At 34.9% G+C, this 22441-nt stretch overlaps 1 protein-coding gene across 2 annotated transcripts in view; it reads left to right on the top strand.

Annotated features, from left to right (window-relative positions):
* LOC142349502 (uncharacterized) overlaps positions 1-22441 on the top strand; it is a 188182-nt gene that overhangs the window by 12009 nt on the left and 153732 nt on the right. For both annotated transcript variants that reach the window (XM_075401097.1, XM_075401096.1), the window contains exons 5-8: positions 8989-9258; positions 13097-13408; positions 21202-21525; positions 22053-22218. In XM_075401097.1, coding sequence (XP_075257212.1) covers positions 8989-9258; positions 13097-13408; positions 21202-21525; positions 22053-22218 — 1072 coding nt within the window. The remainder of the gene's footprint in view (positions 1-8988; positions 9259-13096; positions 13409-21201; positions 21526-22052; positions 22219-22441) is intronic.

Below are 22441 nucleotides of genomic sequence, written 5' to 3'. Positions count from 1 at the left end.
TTGCTGCACCATTTTGTCAGGTTGAATTTACCTTTTTTCAGAGTATCCTTGACATCCTTGGCTGTAGTGAATGCTGTGATGGTGTCGCTGAAAGATGCAACCATGTCATCCATATAGAATGTCCGCTGAATGATCTCTAGAGAATTTGGGTGATCTTCGATGTCGTCTTTGGCTGTCTGTTGCAAAACAAAATTTGCGCAAGCTGGTGAGTCCCTGGCTTCAAAGATGTGTCGTTGGTATTCGTACACCTCTAATTCTGAGCTGTTGGGTTGTCTCCACATGAATCGTAGATAACGTCGGTCCTGTTGTCGTACTCCGATTTGCATAAACATCGCTTCGATGTCTCCCTGGATGGCGATGGCTCCCTGTCAAAATCGTAGCAAAATTCCAAGCATATTCCCGAGGAGGTCAGGTCCAGCTAAAAGTTTGTCATTGAGGCTTGTTCCGCTTTGTGGTGCTTTGGCATTGCAGATTCTTCGTATCTTGTCGGGCTTGTTTGGGCTGACAAGACCATAGTGTGGTATGTACCATCCTGTATCTTTCTGTCTATGGAAAGGTACTTTTGCAATGTAACCTTTTTCCAGGTCTGCTTGAATGTCCACATTGTATTTCTTGTACTGTTCAGGTTTCTTCTGTAGTCTGTTGACAAGATGATTCAAATGAGTCAAGGCTTGCGACCGGTTGTCTGGTAGACTGCTGTCGTCTTTCCAGAGGAGTCCCGTTTCATAACGTCCATCTGCTTGTCTCACGCATGTTGTGTTAAGTATCTTGGTGGCTAACAAAACTTCTGGATCATTTGGTTTGGTTTTGGATTCCAATGGAATTGTCTCTGCTTTCCACCAATGAGAAACTTCTTCGCTGAGGTCATTGTCTTGTTCAAGGCAATTGCTGCAAAACAAAGCGGTATGGTGCATTGAATGTTGTGTTTTGCTGTCATCCAATACTGTATGAGGTCCAGAAATAGTCCAACCAAGTTTGAAAAGACTTGTGCTTGGTGCTGATGATGGTCCTTGTTCCACTCTGACTGGTGAGATAAGTGTAATGTTGTCCTGTCCAATCAATACTGTGACATCGAAATTATCTAGAGTTGGCATATTGACATGTCTAAGGTGGTCATACTTTCTGGCAATGTCTCCCGGGTGCTCCCTCAGCTTTGGCAAATTGATGTTTTCCACAACGTATATCTGTTTGAGGTTGTAGCGTTCGTCGTCTTCCAAATTCGAAATTTCTGTTGACGTTGTGTAACACGATTTTGTGTCTGTTCCGTTGGCTCCCTCCGAGACAAGTTGTTGACGTGTTTTTTTCTGAAGGCGTAGTTAGTCGGCTGTCTTCGAGAGAAGTATTGTCAAGCTGCTTCCTGGGTCGATGAAGGCGTATGTGCGAACTTTATTCTCCTTGTTATGTAAAATAACTGGCATGACATAGAGAAGATTCGTTGTTTTAGTTGCTGCTGTCGTGTCCTTTGTTGTGGTTGTATCTTTGTTGCTGATGACTGCAAATGAGTTACCATTTCCTCTCGAGTTGTTCGATTGAGAGTTTGGTAGAACATCTGAGGTCAGTGTTTGTCCGTATCTACTGTTGGCACCGTGTAACATAGTGTTGTGTCGTTGTCCACATCCTTGCTCCCTGCAATTAGAGATTGAAGGACAGTTGTTGGCTCGATGGTTCGCTCCCAAACAATTTCTGCAAAGGTTCAACTGATATACTGTTTGTAGTCTTTCGTCTGCTGTCTTTGCTTTAAACGTTGGGCAATGGAATAACTGATGATTACCGTCGTTGAAGACACAAGGCAGAGGCTGGTTGTTGCTGTTGCTTCCTCTTGTTGCTTGAAACATTTGTGTTGTGCTCCACTGGTTATGCTGGTTCTTGTTGTTGTTGTTGCTAAAGTTGTTTATGTTCTGTGTTGGTTGTTGTTGCTGCTGTTGTTCCCTGTTTAGATGAGCTGGTTGTTGATGAAATTGTCGGTTTGCATTTAAGTTGAAATTTCGTTGATGCGTATCACTGTTTGTGCTGAGACTAGTATTGCTTCGTCCTTGATGCGTTGAACGTTCATGTGCTTCTGCTATTTCTTTAATCCATTGGTTGAAGTCTGCAAGTGTCGGCTGCTGAATTCTTCGTCGTAAAACAAACTGATTCCATTTGAATTCTTCGCTGTAAGGTAGTTTGTTGGTTGCATGCTTCAAGATTGTCGTGCTGTTGAGATCGGCTTCGAAGTTGAGTTCTTGTAGTGTCCTTGTCATGGTGTTAATGAATGTGGAAAAATTTACAATTGTCCAAGGAAGATATGTCGTTGGTGGCCTGTAGTTGATGAGTTTCTCCAACAAGTTGCTGATGATGACGTTTGGGTTCCCAAACCGCTGTTTCAACTCGTTTATTGCATCTTTGTACAGGTGTCCGTTGCAGGCAAATCCTTCAATTGCTGTTTTGGCTTTTCCAATTACAAGTCCCTGTAGATAGGCGATCTTCTGTCCATCACTGAGCTTAGTGTCTCCAATCATGAAACTGAAACGGCTGTACCAATCTGCCCATTTGCTCGGGTCACCGTTGAACTTCTGGAGATCCATCTTTGGAAGAGCTTCCACATAAGGCGTATAGAATGGAACTGGTTGTGATAACGTCGTTGACGATTGTTGTGGTTGTTCTGTTGGCTGATTGAATGTTTGTGTGTCCCCCATTCCAGTAACTCTGTTCTGCTGGTCGTTTAGGCTGCTTGAGTAAGCTAGTCTATCATACCAAAAGCTGTTGAGGTTGTCACGTTGAGCGGAATTGCCAGTTTCTGGTTGTTCGTTGTGTAAACTTCTGTTAACGGATGTTTGCTGTTGTGCAATCGCTCTAGTGTTGATGTTGTTGTTGGTTGCTGAGTTATCCGCTTTCGAGTCGGCTGTTACTGTTGTCTCGTTGTTGTCTTGTGCGTTGTAGTTTGTTGTGGTGTTTTCTTGCGAAAGGTGATTCTGAATTTTAATTTTCATGTCGTCGATGTTGTTCCACGCGTCAGTGATTTTTTCGATGTACTCCTCGTGCTGATCTTCGTCAAGCTGTGAAATCAACTCGTAACTGGTTTCCTCGAACTCCGAAAATGTTTCCGCCGCCTTTTCATGAACATTCTTTGCTGCGTTTATGTTCCCACTGTCAATTGATTCGCTCATGGTTTGCAGGTTCTTCGCAATTTTCTTCCCCATCACCCTGATTTTTGCTTTTAAAACGGGTGGTTGCATGGTTCTGTTCGGCATTGCTGTCAGGAGGTTTGTATTCTGCTTTGTGTATTGTGTTGTTGAAATGTTGACTGTGTTGGGGGGTCTTTTTTGTCCGGTGGGGGGATGGGTCTTGGTCTTTGGGGATGATTCGTGGTCTTTGACTTTGCCTTTGCCCTTGCCTTTGCCTTGAGGTTGCGCGTTCGAGCATGGTTAGGGGGGGTCACCAGAAAAAACTGTGCGGTGTTCCGCCTTCAGTTAATTTTGAATGTGTAGTGTTGGTGGTGCTGCGGCCGGACGTCAGAGAAGCAAACTAATCAGCTTGCTTCATTGACGCCAGTGTTGGATTTGTTTCAAAAAAGACCCTTGAGTTATAGTTACTTTGGCACGATATGCCTGGGCTACAATTTGCCCACTGTTGTTCCTTTTCAACTGTTATAACTTTCTTGAGATTTGCTTCACAAATCTTCTTTTGCTACCGTGAAAAAGTCATCCATTTCCTAACCATTGAATTATATCTATATAATCAACATTATGACTTGGTGTTCAAAGTTACAGTTTTTAGCACGTGCCTCTCCTGGTACACACCCTCCTCCACATCGCGATTTGGACCCCCCTCTCATCCAGCTCTCCCAACCCTAACCTACCCCCCCCCCCCTATTACGCCCATTCACGCAATCCGTTTAAGCATCGCTCCCCCTCAGTACTAGCATATCAAGCCACAGTTGTATACTAACGAAGCCAAACGCTCATCGCTTATTGGTTGTTTGAGAGCAATTTGCCCAAAGTAAGTCAGTTGTATTTGAAATTTTTTCCATTTCTTAGTTTTTCTCATTTTCAAGAAAATGAGAGATGTCTGTGGGCTTTAAATGGTTCGCATAAAATTGATGATCAGTTTCATACTCATGATTGCACGCTGAAAAGTTTTTTTGTACATAAACTGATAATGTCTAAAATAAATTGGAATTTTCTTAATTAAATAGGCTAAATAAGCTTATGACAATTTATCCTGAAAAGCCTGAATTTTTTTTCTCTGATTTCATGCGTTCTGTTTGCAAAATTGAACTCTAGTAGGGCGGTGACTTATTTACGAACCGAATAGGAGTATTGATGGAGGGTCTTTTTTAATATGGAGCGGCTTCTTCTAGGCGGTATTGATGGAGTGGATTCTTCTAGGCAGTTTTCTTGCTTTCATTTAGTGTTATGAAAAAAATTGGTTTTTCATGATTTTCAACCCTATCTAGAAGTTGCTGTACTTTTGGAGCATTTTTGATTGTCTCACTTCCATATTAGACAATCAGATGCCATTTTGAGCTTTTTTTAATCTTCGCTAATCCTTTCTCAAGTTCATAATGTTTGGGTCTATTTTTTTAGTTGAAATTTGTCATTCGTTTTGATGAGCTTTTGTTCTGATTGACTTTGTTTTCAAATTGGTTTAGCTGAAAAACTTTGTCTAAGTTTGGTTTGATGTTGCTTGTTTTTCCCCTGTTTCCCGAATTTTTTGTCTAATTCCTATTCGTTTCTGCCCGATAAAATGATAGTGAATGACAAAATTCAACAGGGTGATATAATAAATTGTAAAAAGTGCGTTTGGCTAGTGTAGGTGCTCAATGAATTAATAGAAGCATTTTTTAAGGTTTTTTGAGGCTGATTATTTAGACTTTGCAATGTACTAAACGTCGTAAGAAAATTGACGCATTTTCAATTTGATTCTTGAATCTTCTCTTCTTTTTCCTAGAAGTTTCGTTTTTACCGAGATTCTTAGTTGATCATAATTTTGTATATCTTATGGCAAATATTTGAGACAAACATAAATTAATTGTTTTACATAATCCGTGATAAAAAAAGTTTCGTTTTTGCAACTTATCAAAATTTGATTCAATTCAAATTGATTGGTATAAGGAAGAAAAGGTTTTTCTGAGATTCGGTAGTGATTTGGTAGGGCGTAAGCAGAATTTTACTTAGAGGTAATTCAGAATTTTTTCGGTTCTAGCTTTTCTAAGTTTCAGTTGTCAATTTAGAGTGATGATTTTGATCTCGTCAAAACAAGAAGTGAAGACAGAAAGTGGTTTGTTGTGTGGCATAAAAATTTTTACTCTTTTTCCAAAATAGAGTAAAACATTTTTCTTTCAAAACTTTGCATTTTCGCTAGTTTTGTTTATGAGAAGAAAGTTGATTTTTCTGTTGATTGTTTTCTGAGTTTTTTTACAGAATTTGTTTTAAAAATAGTTTTAGCATTGTATTCATAATACATTCTAAATCTACCTTTTATTAAGTTAATGCAACTTCTTTCGATTATAGTACGGAACATGTCCTGTTTTTTCTTTGACGTTAAGATTTGTTTTAGGGCAATGCATTATTCGAACTAAATTGCGTGCTTGATCTCACTTCTCAATCTTATTTCAGTTATAATTTCTTTACTCGCTTGATAATTTTTCTTTTTAAAATGAAGCTAAATCACTCTTAAAGATAAATTTCTTCAATTTCAATTGGATTTGATGTTACAAATAGATTTTTTTGAACAAACAGATAATGACCAAGTATTTTTTACTATAAATAATCAATTGGAGTTTTTCCCGTTTTCATTTTGAGGACTTCAGCTGAATTGTCTTCAACTGCAAAATACAATTTTGCTTATAGCACAATCAAATAAAAGATTTTTGACAAAAAGTTTTAAAATACAAAAGATCAGAAACAAACTTCTATAATTAAAAAAAAGGGGAGCGAAATCTAACGGGCTTTTGCTTTGTTAACATTTATATACAATAGGAAGTATATAAACATGAATATATTTCCTTTGCGGTCAAGACTTGTGTTAGGGTAATACACCATTAAAGTAAATTGCGTGTTTGATCTCATTTCTCAATCTTATTTGAGTAATGTTTTGTTAACCTGCTTGATAATTTTGAAAGTGAGCTAAATCACTCTTAAATATAACTTTCTTTAGTTTCAAATGGATTTTCCAGAGCTTTTTTGAACGAAAAAATATTGACCAAGTATAAGTAACTATAAAAATCACTTGAAGGATTTTCCAGTTTTGGGAATTTCAGCTAAGGTATCCTCCACTGCAAAAAATAGTTTAGTATATAGTACAACAAAATAACAATTTTTTGTCAAAAATTTAATAGTACAAAAAATCATTAACAATAAACCATAATAGAGAAAAATAAATTGAAAATCCACCAGGTTGTTCTGTTGGATAAAATTTATATACAATAACCTAAAGGTTTCGAAATTTAAATAACGCATCAGCTACAAAATTTTCAAGATAAAAAACTAATATTTCTGAGTTCTGCGCAGAAGCAATGAATTGCTTTATTAACCACGACATTTTCATTTTTGTCTTGATTTTCCTTGATTTTGTATTGAGTGCGCATCGTGTAAAAATCTAAAATGTGTTTTGAAAAGCAACAAAGAAAAAAAACTAAACTGTGTCTATCTGGTCCCAATAGTTTGTTTTATAAACAACTGCTTCTTGTTTTGGGAAAAACCCCAACAATCCTAATCTTTAAACTTTAAACAAAAAAATGTCTCTTTACATTGAAAAAATGAAATGTGTTCTTAAAAATGATCCAGAAATCAGCCAGTTTTCTGATTTGTCTGTTTAAAAAAGCAGGCCAAAGCTGTTCCTGTGAATGCAAAATATCTTTTAATTTAAAAAAATGAAAAAAGTCAATTATTCGAGTTTAAATGCAGCGCATAACAAATGTCAAAATTATTGTTGAAAAATTTTTCAATGATTTCTCTGAGTTAAATGCTCCATAAGTTGAATGACTTTTCAGTCTGTATTTAACTCCACAATGATTAATATCAGTTGAGTTTTTACTTGGATCTTGAACATTCTGATTTTTGGCTTGTTAGTAGTGCGAGTTGATCATATTAAACAGACCAAAAAGGATTGAGGATTACACGCAAAACAGACATAGTTTTTACAAGAAAAGTAATCGTTAAAGGAAAATTATTCAGTTTTTTAAAGATAACAAAAAAGATGTTTCATGATGCCTTGCTGCCCTTATTCGTCTTATCTATTTTCATGATCTCAACATTTTTTCAATCTGTCCAAAAATAAACAACACGATACGGTTTTTAAAATGTAACAAGCTAACAAACTGTTTTGTAGAGTTTGAGAATTAAATTTTAAGATGCAATGGAAGTCTCCAATAATTTCAATTTTGTTTCCTACAATTTAAGTTAGGTATCCCAATAAACAACATCCTATTTCTTTAGCTAATAAAAGTTTTGATTATGATGGATATTTTTTAACATGAAAATCTCACTGGTTTGGATTTTTCTATTTTCAATTACTTTTTTCTTTCAGCAAAGCATGACAAATTGTTCTTTCTGTTCTTGTGAGCCGTTTTATTGAATTAATCTGCTTTTCAGATGCTCAAAAATAACTAGACGAAATCTACCTACTGCTGGGACAAAAATACCTACTGCTGCGCACAGATTTGTATGACCCGCCTTGTTAACCTTATTAGCAGCGCGTGAACCTTCCAACTTGAATGAAAGTTTTTACCTTTTTCATGTGAAGTTCCAAATTTTATGTGAATATGTGACAAACCTAAAAGGAGGTCTTGAGTTGAAATATTCCCATCACTCGGCTAGCAGACAAAGCGGAAGAAAAGTAGAATGTCTTGTAAATATAGAAAATGATTATTAAAATTGTTTCGACTAAACTGGGTCGAGGTTTGCTCAAAAAATAATGTAAGATTAGCAGTGAATAGCGGTGAAAAAAATCTACTTTCACCACAAAGTGCCCGCATCTTTTAGCGCTGAACGCGGTGAAAGCGGCGAATTTTCTTAATATTTGCGTCTCTAAGCGGTGAATTGCTGTAATTCTTGGCATTTTTAGCGCTGAAATTTATTTTTCACCGCATTCGCCGGATTTTTTACAAAAGAGCAAACTGTCTTACACGGGTTCCAACCTCTCACCTCCTATATGTCAACAACTTCTCTTTCCACTGCGTCATCTGTTACTTACTTCAATGATATTTCCTGTGAATTTAAAATGAGCGTTAAATTCGACACTGAAAATTTGTAAGATTTGCAGTTTAGCGGGAATTTTTTTTTCACCGCATCCTGGTAGCGCTGAAAGTTTTGTTTCGCCGCATTCAGCAAAAGGTGGTGAATTTGTTTCACCGCCTCAGCGGTGAAAGAAAAGTGTTCACCAATACCAACAGAATGCAGTGAAAAAAATTTCAGCGCTACCAGGATGCAGTAAAAGAAACTTTATCGCCGCAACCAACAGAATGCGGTGAAAAAAAATCGACGCTAAATTCAACGCTGATCGTATGAAAATTCACCGCAACAATTTTTTTCCTTTTACAAGTTTGCTGGTTATTCAGCGCTATTCTCGCATTTTATATACAACTATTCCAATGGTGAAAATTTGTAAGATTAGCGGTGAACTTAGCGATGAATTTTTGTAAGAATGGCAACTTTAGCGGTGAAATTTTTTTCACCGAATAACCGGCGATAAAAATTTTCATTGCTTAAAAGTTTTTTTCACCCCATTCATCGCATTGAGTGCAAGCCTTACACTTTTTATTCAAATTCACCGCAAATCTTACACCTTTTAGCAATTTTTAGCGGTGACAACTCGACCCCGGAATTGATATCTACATAACGCTATAAGACCATGATTGAGACCGCGTAATGACAGCTGATTTGCTATTTTATTATCTGAGCTTTTTTCAATTGTTGTCCATTCGGGAGTGCCGACAGTAGAGCATAATAGATTATTGAATTTTAAACTCTACAATGCGGATCAGAAATAATCAAAAGTTGTTTTTAGAACTTCCCGAGCAATCAATGCACTTCACTACAGAAAACTACCAGGAAATTTGGTTGCGCAACATTACTCCTGGGTCGGATTGGGACTATTTCAATGTTACTGCGGTGCCAAGTCTTCCACATGTGTACAGCAACCTGAATACTTTTCCTGTACAAATTACGAACCTCGAATATGGAACAGAGTACTTGTTCACTGTGACTGTTTCGAGAGGGCCACACTGTAACAATCAGGCACAATCTTCAACTTCTATGGCGCAGATTGTGTGCACAGGTTCTTTATCTTAAATATTCATCAATTCTAAAAATTGTTCTCTCAATTTTTCGGGAAAAAATTGCCGTGTTGTGGCCTTGTTTTCAATACAAAATGCTTGAACAAGTTTAGATAGGAAGTTTCGAGATTCCAAAAAAAGAGTTGTTAAGAAAAACCAAGCTATACCATTCAAAATTTTTTATTAACTGTAGTCAATGCTCAAACATTAAAAAAGTGAATTTGCTGCGATAGCAGTTTTCGAAAATCTTTGAAGTAAGGGCGTGAAGATTTCCGACCCGTTTTAGTGCGAGAGGATCTACATAATCAAATGGGTTTTCTTGTTCAGTTAATTTTGGCCGATCGATGTATTCATTGTAGAAAGTTGTGATGGTATCCTTAGAAAGACCTCCACCGTAGAATATATCATGAAAAAGAGTTTTTGATTTTCATTTTTTCCACGGAGTCATCAATGTTTAGATTTTGTAAACATTTGACTGATTTTCGTTATTTTTGTTCACATTTTCCGAAATTTAAAAGTATGTTAAAAAAGTATGTTAAAATTGCTAACCATAGTGTTGTTGGTTTTGACTCTGCAGACAAACAGTAATATTGAACTGTTTGAAGCAATTTCTTGGCTACTTCTTTCGCTAAAATTTTCAAATTTTAGCTTTTTGTCAAAAATGGCACGAAATAAGCTTCTTTAGTCCACTTTGTTTGAATTTGACTGATTAACACAGCTAACAACTGCAGACAAAAATTAAGGTAACTCCAAATAAGGCTAGTTTTGCTTACGTTTCTTTCGAAAGTGTTCTTGAATGAATTAAAACATTGCAAGTTTTTGCTAATTTATCTGGATAATTATCCAAAATGCATAATTTGTGTTTGATAAATTGAATTTTTTGTCAAATTATCCGTTTCCACGAACTTCTTTCAGTAACGACAGGTCTCATCGCTCCTCTAATGTGTTTTTGTTTACTTTCCTAAATAATTTGAGTTGGAAGCTGTTTTTTCGTGCATACACAAATTATTATTGAACAATATTAAAATTTTGAAAAGGTTTTTACTCTTCCTTGTTTGGTAGACCATTAAGCCAAAATGTGGATCAGTGGTTTCGGAACTTAATGTGCAATTACCGATTTTCCTTGTTAAAAAATTAGGACCATACTAAAATGTTAAATTTCAATGGTTTCAACGTTTCTGTTTTCATTTACTCGTGTTTAACTTTGAGCGATGGTAAAATTTTTTCCAATTTAGGGGAAAGAGAACTGTTTTTCCTTTAAACAACTTTCCAAAAAAAACGGTCTGTGAAAATTTTGTTTAATTTTTCTAATTCTTGTAATCAAAATTTGACTAGGACAGTCAAACAATGAAATAACGAGGTTTTTTGCAAATCTCAGCAAAAAAAATTTGTTAAAATATCACGGGTTTTCCATTTCATTTTTTTAGTTGTCATTAAATGTCTAAATTTTGGTTTTCATTTCCCAAAAATCATTTGCAATTTTTTAAATTTGGTTTCATAGGTTTAACCTGTATATAATTAATCTTCTTAATAAGCGAAAAAAGGTAGACAGTTGCATCAAAAGGACCTTTTCTCTACTGAATATGATTCTCACCGTGGAAAACTCCAACATAACTCATCATAAACTGTCTGTCCTAAAAAGTCCGTTGACTCGGAGATTTATTGCTCGGGACAACCCACGCTTTGTAAAGTATTTGTTTTAATAGTAATAAAATAACAACCTTTGGCAAAAAGTTTCAAATATTTGTCAATCTCGACAATAAATTTCAAATATTTGTCAATCTTGCTTGAAATAAATCAATTACTGCTGATGACTTTGAAAAAAGCAGGACGATTTTCTTGAATTTGAGTGAACAAAGTAACTTTTCTTCGTATGGTTTCTCATTTTATATTTCTCAATTTATATTTCAAATTCTGACTAAAATGAGAAAGGTCCAAATGTCATTGTTCGAAATTTTCAAGTACATATTGCTTTCGGTTGATTATTACATCGGATATTTTTTTATTCGTTGAAGTGCTTTGGAGGATGGAAAGCATTACTGGCTCAGTGCTGTTCTTTTTTTTCTAGAGTTGCCAATAAATTTACCGTTTTTTAAAAAAAACAACCATCGGGACTGTTATATTTTGTTAATTCTGTTTTGATTGAAAATCTCAAATTTTCGCGAAGATTGTTCAGAAGAAGCAACAATGAATGACCTTTGATTGTCTTTTTTTATTATATATTTGCAGCTAAAATAATAGTGGTTAGCAATAATCACGAAACATAATAAAAAAAAATCCAAGTTTTAAACAACTGCATTTCAACCATTACACATGCTCAGTTGTAAAACTACCAAAAGTCTTAAGGGTTTTGCAAGGTTAAAATTAAGAATTGAGAAAACCGTGTAAATTTTTGATAGGTTATTGGATCTTCTGAATTGCGTAAGATGAAGGAACATACATGATGAGTACGTTATAAGCAATAATGAGCAATATAATTGCAGGTAACATTTTGGAGGAGGCAGACTCATGAATAGACATTTGCTCGACCCATCATTCGACAAGAGCTTATCCCAATTTTTATAATTCATTACTTTTTTCGAGCAAAAGTTGAGCAGAACAGTTGAGTCAATCTTAAGTCCAGCGTGGTTAATTTGTTTTCGGTCTGGGTTGTGTGGTTATTACTGTGCGCGACTCATGTCACTCTGATCAAAGCTAGCTGAGGATGCACAGCTCATCTTGAGTAATTGAATACAAAAACAAAGCCCAGATTTACACATGAACTTATGAAAAAAACTCAGAACTCCTTTGGGAGGCCAAAGTTGACCAAAATTATAGAGTCGAGTTCTCTGTTAAATTTGAGCAATCTATCCTCATGGGTCAAGTAGAATTTTTCATGTGCATTATGGATCAAGCAATGGTCGAAAAATACCACTTTAATAATCCAGCTAAAAAATTGATCAATCAAGCATCTTTTTTCCATCGGTGCAGCAAGTTTTTAGTCATACGCTTGCTTTCTCAAAAGTTCGGAAAATTTGTCTGCATCTTTTCATATAGCAAGACTATACAGTATTAAACAACTGCATTTCAACTATTACCCATACTCAGTTGGAAAACTGCCAAAAGGCTTAAGGGTTGTGCAATGCTTGGGATTCAGCAGTTATCGCAGCTGGTTTATATTGCCACTTTAGTTGATTGAATGAAACTAGGTTGGTCAATTATAGTGGTCTTCTTACTATGATGAAAATGTGTCGTGTTAAAATTGTTATCCCTTCCAAAATTCAAAGTTAAAAAAACCATATACATTTTTGATAGATTATTGGTTCTTCTGAATTGCATAAGATGAAAGAACATGCATGATGAGTACATTATAAGCAGTAATAAGCAAAATAAAAGCACGTAACTTTTTGAAGCAGCAATGCAGACTCATGAACAGACATTTGCTCGACCCATTATTCGACAAGAGTTTAACACAATTTTTATAATTTATTATTTTTATTCGAGCAGAAGTTGAACAGAACAGTTGAGTCAAACTTAAGTCCAGCGTGGTTAATTTGAGTACTGCTGCAAGTGCAAAAAATTGGGTCGAGGTAATGTCCAGAAGCAAAAAATTGGGTCGAGCTAGGGTCGAGATGGCAATTAAAGTCGAGCTAAATTCTTTTCATAGAAAATTTGGGTAGTGCATTGTCTTTTCATAACTTGAGATCTGATCTTGAGAGCCGATCAAAGTTAAATTTTGGCTCACCATCAAATGAATTTTTTTATAAATGATTTTTTAAACAGGAAGAAGATTAAAAGTCTGTTTGAGATGAAACTTTGGCAATTTTTCAGTTGTAGACCAAAATCTCTAAATGTGCTTAGAACCTCGTGGACCACATTTAGTTGGTCTATATCACAGTGCGACAGTCAACACAGTAACAGTGAACGCTAACAATGTGGTTGTCAGTCCATTGAGCCGGGAACTTGACGCTTTTGTGTTTTCGCATACTACTCCTCTTGGGGGAGCTTCAACTGCAGGCTACGTGAGTCGCTATGGGGGATCAATTACCATCACCAATTTGTCATCCGGTACACGTCTCAGTGCAGTTTTTTATGGAGTGCTGAACAGAACCAGTTGCGGTGAAGTGATTGTTGGAAGTACCGTTGGAGTATCGGTTCATGGTCTGTGCACAGGTAACCATGCCAATCGGGTTTTAACGAGTACTTTTTATGCTACAAGGTTCAAATTGACACATTTAAGAGGCGAGTAAGTTCACTCAGTAAAGGAATTTAGCCAGAGAAATAGCCAAAAAAATTGATAGCCTTGATTAAAAAACATATGGTTGATCTTGCGCCAAATTACGAGACAAAAATGCATCAAGATAAGTACAGACTTTCAACGTCTTTGCATGTGAATCAAGAAACAATATCTTGTAAATATCAACGAGAATGATTATTAATGACATGGATAAACATGCCTAGTTTTTAAAGTCAAAAAGTACCTTTGAACAAAATACAGCAAGAACTTTTAAGAGTAGGCATAAAATATTTTTAGAATTATCGAAAAAATGCAATATTTTGCTCCCATTTAATTATTGTTATAAAATTTTAAAGTGCATGCAAGCTCGGTATAGACATACTACACATCTCAAAACCGTCACCGAGAAAGATCCCACTGAAAGACTCCATGAAAAGCTAAAAAATGATTATCATTTTATCAACTTCACTATAAACCGCAATTTAAAAATAGAATGAAAACCATTAAAAGAAACGACATTTTAACCCATGTACGCTACCAATTTGCGAAAGCGTTTGAATTTAAATTCATTAATTTTGTTCTTTTTTTTTCAACTGTCTTTGCATTTTTTGCAACCAGTCACAAATCACGTATTTGGTACAACTGAAGGATTTAAAAAAATTAAAAAAATAGCAAATATCCTAAAAGTACCGTAAGCCCTATGTCCTGTATATATATATATATATATATATATATATATATATATATATACACATATATATATATATATATATATATATATATATATATATATAGCTGGGGCTGTTATTATTGGCCTTCTCTTGGTTTTTATAATTCAAAGAATTTGAATTGTATTGGGGCGCTGTCTTTTTTTTAAGATTTGTTCACACATTTTCATGATTTTTGAACTCAAATTGGAGTGATGATTTTGGTCACGCCGAAACAGGAAGTGGAGCGAAAAAGCGAGTGGTTTTGCGGCGTGAATTTTTTTCGCTCTAGTTTTAAAGTAGAGTGAGAAAAGGGTGTTTGAACAAAAATTCGCTTTCTCGCTAGTGGTTTTTCGTTCGCATGCGGCAATTTCACTTTAGTTTTTACTGTTTTTTCGATTTTTTGTATCTAATTTTTTCTAAATGATTTTCCCAATCCATTCATAGCTCATTCCAGTTCTAGTTTTTTTGTTTAGTCAATGAAAATTCTTTGAATTGTACGTCAGGAATTGTCCTGCTATGTTTTTTATTTCGTTGTCGCGATTTTTGTTACGACCATATGACGTCACAGCCACTTCAAATCTGCTTTTTGTTTATTCGTTCATGCAATTTCATTTGAAATGCGTGCGTGACGTCGTTTTTTGCTCTTAGTGGAGCGAGTTTTTTTGTTCATTCTCGTGATTAAATTTTTGGTCACACCTGACTTACCTCACTCTCAAATATGACTTCCTCACTTTGAAATTGAATTTTATTTACTTTAATTCAAAGAGATAAGATCAAATGGGGGCTTGTCACTCAAAATGAAAGTCATTTGAGAGCATCTAATAGAGGCAGCAAAAACTTTTACTTACAGATTTTAAATCAAAAAATAACGTATCAGCCTTCAATGAAAAGACAAATTTTTATGGTCTGTCTTTTTTGCTGTTTTTTTGAGACTGCATAACTACGAAGCTTTTGCGGTTTTTTTCTGGCAATCTGCCAGGTATGTTATATATATATATATATATATATATATATATATATATATATATATATAGCATGAATAAGCAAGAGATGGAAAATTATCCATTCTACCCGCCTCTTTTAGTTTGAGAATGACTCCTCAAATTTCTCAAGTTGATTTTTCACTCATTTCACCACTATGACCTATTCACTCAACTCACCACTATGACCTATTCAAACCATTGTCAATTGAGTTTTTAGGAGTTGACATCGTTCAACGTAGATACATAAAATTAAAGGGACTAAAGTGTACAGAAAACTGCATGCCAAAAACTAAAAGGTTTCAATCAAATAATAAAACTTTCATAAACATGGTTGCAGAAACGGACTCATCTGAAACAATTACTTTGGAACTTTTGAAATTTCTTTTAGATCATACAATTTTGTTGCCGCAGTCTTGAATGCCCAACTTATAATGCAACAAAACAAACTGAACACGAATTTTCTCAATAACTAACAAATTTCCCAGAAGTCTGGCAGTGTATTTTTGAACCACAATGATTTTCGGAATAGGGCGTAAAGATTAAAAAAATACATCCAAATTAATAGAAAAAATCACGTTGAATAAAGATTAAATCGCTAGTACAGTGCACTTAAAGGTCCAAGCGAAGGGTAGTTTGAACAATATAAGTAACTAATTGGATTTATTGAAGAACCAAGCAGTCGTAAAACTCGAGAACGAGGCGGTGGAGATTGGATTCTGCTGAGATTATTAGGCAGTCGTTGAACATCCAATAACATAAAGGTTACACATTGCCATTTTCATAATGTTCTATAAACACCAGTTCAGACCGCAGCAACTCTTCTTGCAGCAGAAGCCACAACTTATAATATAGTCAAAACAACTCAAATAACAATTATTATAAAACAAAAACGAAAAATTTTAAACCACCAAGTTGATCGGAATAATCATTTCGAGACAAAATATTGTCAAACTACCACACCAACTAAAACATATAATGCTAGAGTTATGAAGAACTTCAGATCCTAATCATATAACTATCGACGAGACGAAAATTGAACGTGACGATAACTCTCAATAAATTTTCTAACCATTATGTAATTTTGTTTTTACACACCAATAAATTATGATCACGGACGATAACACGGTTCAGCCCGAAACTTTAGAAGCATAAATTTTTGACAGAGGATCAATCATTAGCGCGAAAATTCAATCAAGTCCTCTTGGAACTCCAGCAAAGTAGACAAGAATTACATTTTAAGTCGAGAAGATTGCAGTTCTCTCACAGCAGAATAGTTTCTTTCTACTTCCTCCGAAATTAGCGTTTGGGTACAATAGTTTTGCACAACAACATATGTCACTTACAGTTATGTAAAGCACATATCACCCTGTACCCATCAAGATTTTTTTGGTCTCAAAACTTGACTTAGGAGAAACCCTATTTTTCGTTAATAAGGACGTTTGGAACGAAAATAAATATAACACAAATCCGATATAGCAGCATCTACCTTTGTTGAACTTTATGTTCATTAAAAACCGCTGAAAATCAAATTATCTTCCACACAAATATTGTAATTTTACGTAATCGCTCTCCATAAGACCGTTGTAACTGTTGATTGGATCAGGCTCAACTGAACAAGTCCGATTTTTTATGTCCCTTAATATGAATTTTTCTTTCGATAAAAAGGACATAAGCTATACTGGATATCCTTTTCATTTCTTTATGGAAGTTTCTGTTCAGAACCTTTTATATTATCTTTTTTAACTCTCGAAATAGGTCCACATAGTTTTGCACAACAAAATATGTCACTCAGGGTTATGGAAAACACATATCAAGTATATGAAACTTATGAAACTTTTTGGAAGTATTTTTTGAAGTTTCTCTAGCTGATGATGCCTTATCAACAATTGAAAATCTGTACTGTCTCAATAACATTTCACGCATCTTCCTTTAAAAATAAAGAGAATCAATTTTTCAAATTGATCAGTCTAGAAAATGTACAACTTTGACAAATAAAAAAATACCAAATGTTTTAGGCCACTTCCCAATTTGATGTAAACAAATTAATTTAAAAATTTAACTTATTACTTACTAGCTTACTAGCTACTTACTAGCTGAGCACAGTATTTGAAAAACCGCGATGCGCTACACGTACACCGTTACAATAATATACGCACACGAAAAGTATAATACTCACTAGATATTTTCACTGTCTTTGGCGGAATTGACCCAGTAAACAGGAATTTAGTTTTTCCAGAAACTGTTTTCATTATTCCAGTTATCATCTCTCATAGACGTGACTCATTGTTAATTGTTTTTGACCTTCACCAAATAAACACAAAAACTTGCGAATTAAAGAGCAGCGGACCTATCAAGCCAAAAAAAAATATTTTTACTCAAAACAAAGAGTAATTTTCTCAATAAAGGGCATGAACAGTGCATACAACCATATGCACTTAAAAACTTCCCCTCCAAGCCTAATAAACTTTTTATAATATTGACAACAGCTAAGCTTTAAATGCCTCGTCTACGGCATACTATTTGGACCAGACGCTTTCTCATTTTGCAAGAGCAATATTGTCAATCGACTCGTACGCATAAAACGAGTCATTACATAATTCGATGTTGTATTTATGAAAACAACCACTTTACCTCAAGAATGAAGAATTTACAAAGTTACCATATCTTAGAATAAAAAAAACTGCTCCAGATAAATTTTTTTTAAGACATGTGAACAGAAAACTATCTCAGCCGTTTTTAAATTACAGTCACCAAAAAACAAAAAGAGAGAAATTCAAATTTATTCTGGATTTCTCACGTTCATCTCAATGTTTTAATTTCCTTCAGTGCCTTTTTTTACCTTCAACATATCGAATCGGTCAACTTAAAGAATCGGTCAATTTAAAGAATCATTCAACATCAAATGCAAAAGACACCAACCACATGTTTAGATGGAGGAAAGAATTGGCACCTAATTAGAATCTAAGAGTGGAATTCATCAAAACTGCCAAATTCATGTGAGAAAGGTGTGAAAGGTGAAGAGTGGTTCTCAATCCTAATAAATTGACACCCTCAGTCGTATTTTTTACTTTTTCGTTCATTATGTTTTTAATATATGCTTTTTGTTCTTTGTCCTAGGTTTTGGAGGAATTTATGTCGTATATGTAGAGCTCTTCAGCACATGTAAGCTCACATGTGGAAAAAAATTATAATTTGTTTCCAAGTTTTTGAAAATTTAGACCACCATGTTGATCGCAATAATCAATTTGAGACAAAAAGGGTTGTCAAACTACCACACCAACTGAAACATATAATGCTAGAATTATGAAGAACTTCAGACCCTAATCATATAACTATCGACGAGACGAAAATTGAACGTGACGATAACTCTGAATAAACTTTCTCATCATCATTCGATCTTGTTTTAGCACACCATTTAACTAAGATCACGGACGATAACACTGTTCAGCCCAAAACTTTAGAAGCATAATTTTTTGACAGAGGAACAATCATTAGCGCAAAATTTCAATCACGTTCTCTTGGATTCCATAAGTTGCAATTTTACATTACCACTCACTCCATAAGACCGTAATAACTGTTGATGAGACGGTGCTCAACTGCACAAGTCTGATTTTTTGGGTCCATTAATATGAATTTTTCTTTCGAGAAAAAAGACATAGGCTATACTGATTACCCGTTTCATTTTTTTATGAAAGTTTTTGTTCAGAACCCCTTATATTATTTTTTTAACTCTTGAAATAGGTCCACATAGTTTTGCACAACAAAATATGTCACTTACAGTTATGGAAAACACATATTAAGTACATGAAACTTATGAAACATTTAACACATCTTCCTTTACAAATCAAAAGAATCAATTTTTCAAATTGATCAACACAAAAATGTACAACTTTAACATTAAAAAATATCGAAAGTTTTAAGCCACTTCCCCATTTGACGCAAACAAATTATTTATAAAATTTAGCTTACCACTTAAGCTGAGCACAGTATTTGAAAACCACGATGCTACACGTACACCATTACAGTAATATAACTATATGAAAACGTACAGTACTTACTAGATATTTTCACTAGCTTTGACGTCATTGACCCATTAAACACGGATTTATTATTTCCAGAAACTATTTTCATTATTCCCGTTATGATCTTTCATAGAGGTGACTCATTAACAATTGTTGTTGACATCGGCCAGTTAGACACCAATATTTGCGCAACAAAGTACAGCGAATATATTTTTACTCAAAATAAAGAGTAGTTTTCTCAATAGAGGGCATGAACAGTGCATACAAACATGTGCACTTAAAAACTTTCCCTCCAAGCCTAACAAACTTTTTATAATAAGGACAACAGTTATGCTTTAAATGCCTCGTCTACGGCATATTAATGGGACCAGATGCTTTCTCATTTTGCAAGAGCAATATCGTCAAACAACTCGTACGCATAAATCGATTCATTACATACTTCGATGTTCTATTTATGACGACAACCACTTTACGTCAAGGATGAAGAATTTACAAAATTACCATATTTAGAACTAAAAAAGTCTAAAAACCGCTCCAGATAATGCAATTCTGTGAACAGAAAACTATCTCGGCCGTTTTAAGCCTACAGTTACCAAAAACAAAAAAGGAAAAATTCGAAATTATTTTGGATTTCTCACATTCATCTCAATGTTTTAATTTCCTTGAGTGCCTTTTTTTACCTTCAACTGATTGAATTGGCCAACTTAGAGAATCGGTCAACTTCAAATGCAACTGAGACCACCGACAAAGTTTAGATGAAGTGAAAGAAGCACTACTACCTTACTGGAATCTAAGAGTGCAATTCATCAAAACTGTGCTGACAAGACAACTTCATGTGAAGGGGGTGTGAAGAGCGGTTCTCAATCTTAAAACTTTGACACCCTCAGTCGTTTTTTTTACTTTTTCATTAATCATATTATTAATAATTGTGTCTTTGAAAATAATTGGAAACTATTTTGGGAAATACTTACCTAAATTTTTATTGTTTTATATTTAATTGTTTTTAAAACTAACGATTTGGTTGACTCTTCCTTTCATTTTATCTTCATTTCATGTTAGCTTTCAAGTTTATGAATATTTTTTGCAACGAATTAATAGTTTTTTTCATTTTGCATTTTTTTTGTCCATATTTAAAAGGAATTTAAATATTTGAGCTTTTTTCCATATTGCATTAAAATAATGTGCAGGATGTTTCCTTTTATTGTAAAAGAATGCTTAACAACGTAAAAACGAGAACGGAGGGGGTTAGCTGGTGTCATGAATTTTGTGTAGACTGAAATTGGAAAAGAATTATTTTCCAATAAATTTGCGGCTAATTGTTAACAAAAATTGAGCGCATTCATTTGTTCCAATCAACGCATTCACCACTATGGTATAATGTTACATTCAAAATTATAGAGTATACATTTTCAAGGAGAATTCGAAGACAAAATATAGGCAACAGAGTAGTGGAAAAAGCAACAAGCTTGCAGGAGGTCAGTCGTTCGGCTCACACACAGATACACACAGATATATGTCTGAGCGTTGAAACTATGCAAACTATGTCTGAGCGTTGAAAAACGCATTAAAAAGTTTGATATATATAAAATCTGTATAAAATCTGGAAAACGCAAAATTTATGTCTGATCAGAGCTTGGAAACGCGAAAAATTTGTATGATCTACGTTTTGTGACTTAAATTTCAATGCTTTCACCCCAAAATTATGTAAAAATTGGGTGGGGGATTTCAACTATAACGTTTCAACGCTAATTGCCTCCTGTTTTTGTCAACGCTTGTTACCTCTTATTTTTTGTCAAAAATTTTTGTCCCGGGTTGAGATATTATACACCTTCGCTGGTCGAATATAAGGTGCAATAGACCCCCGCTTCTTGTTTGAGAGCAATTCGACCGACTGGAAACTTTTACGTTACTATCTCTTGTCATCGTTTGGGAGAGAACTAAAAAGATTGGGTTAACTCTTGGGCACAATTTTTTTATCATGTATATACTGTTTACGTTTTTCTGTTATTTTTAGTACCCTCCAATCCAGTTGTACATTGGGATGCTCTATCTTCAACAGAAGACACTATGCACGTATCCTTTTACAAAGTTACTGCCCCTATCGGAACCCGCGACAAGATAGAAGTCATCGACGTCATTGGAAGTCCAGATCCCGGGTACGTGAACCAGAACGCTTCAGACAGTGATATCACAATTGGAGGACTCACGGCGGGTGCAAATTATACGCTCTACATAATAAGCACTCTGGGAGATGGAAATACAATCTGTGTAACCAATCAGTATTGGAGGAATGATAATGTACTGAGAAGCTCCCCGACTATCGTCACTGGTTGCACACGTTAGTTTCTTCGTCTTGCAACCCATATTAGAAACTATCGTGTCTAATATATAGAGCTGAAATAAGCAAGTGTTTTTTTTATAAAATACTGGACAGAGTTCAAATGTCAAATTTCGAGTTCAAAACATGCAGATGAAAACAGATGAGTTGGAGCTAAAGATTATAAAAAAAAAACATTAAAAACAAAATATCCCAAATCAAGCTCAATTTCTTGTTTTGGCGTGTTCGATGTTCGCTTATTTAAAATTAATGATTTATATTTTTACCATCAACTAACGGGGTTCTCAACAGACTGGTTTCAATTTGCCCAAATAAACTTCTATGCAACCAAAAAATTTCTAAGCAACCAAAAAACTTCGGACTTTGAATTTAATATTAAAGAGCAGAATATGAGAGAGCTGCATAAACTTTCAACGTTAACAATCGAAAGGTGCCCGCACTTTAATATTAGCAAAGCTCTTGATCATTCCAAACGTAGCAGTGTTTTTCTTAAGCTGACAAAAAGAAACTCGCAAACTCTTTTTCAGGTCCACCCCAGCCAATTGTAACAACAACTGGTGTTAATTCGTCGGGAATTAAGATTGGAATCAGCAACACGTATGGCTTTGATGCTTGGAGTGCAAAAATTGAGGGAGATAACGGCCCAGTTTACAGTGACAATTACACAAGTAGTGCGGACACTCATATTTTCAGGTCAATATTTACAACATGATATATGACTGTCATTACGAGCCAACTCCCCTACCTTTATTTAGCAAATGACAGACACTATGTTATTGCTAATTAGTATAATCGATACCTTGCCACCGTATCCCACGCTGCGAGGATCTTTTTACTTGTATCAGGATCCGTTTGTGGAATTTAAAAAAGTACAATGGACCAAATGGTCCACTTAAATTGGTAGCGGCACTCGCTC

This window comes from Convolutriloba macropyga, chromosome 11 (genome assembly GCF_964194025.1).
Source record: "Convolutriloba macropyga chromosome 11, txConMacr16.3, whole genome shotgun sequence".
NCBI lineage: Eukaryota > Metazoa > Xenacoelomorpha > Acoela > Convolutidae > Convolutriloba > Convolutriloba macropyga.
The sequence above is the reverse complement of the archived record's forward strand: the minus strand, read 5'-3'. Positions and strand labels throughout refer to the sequence as shown.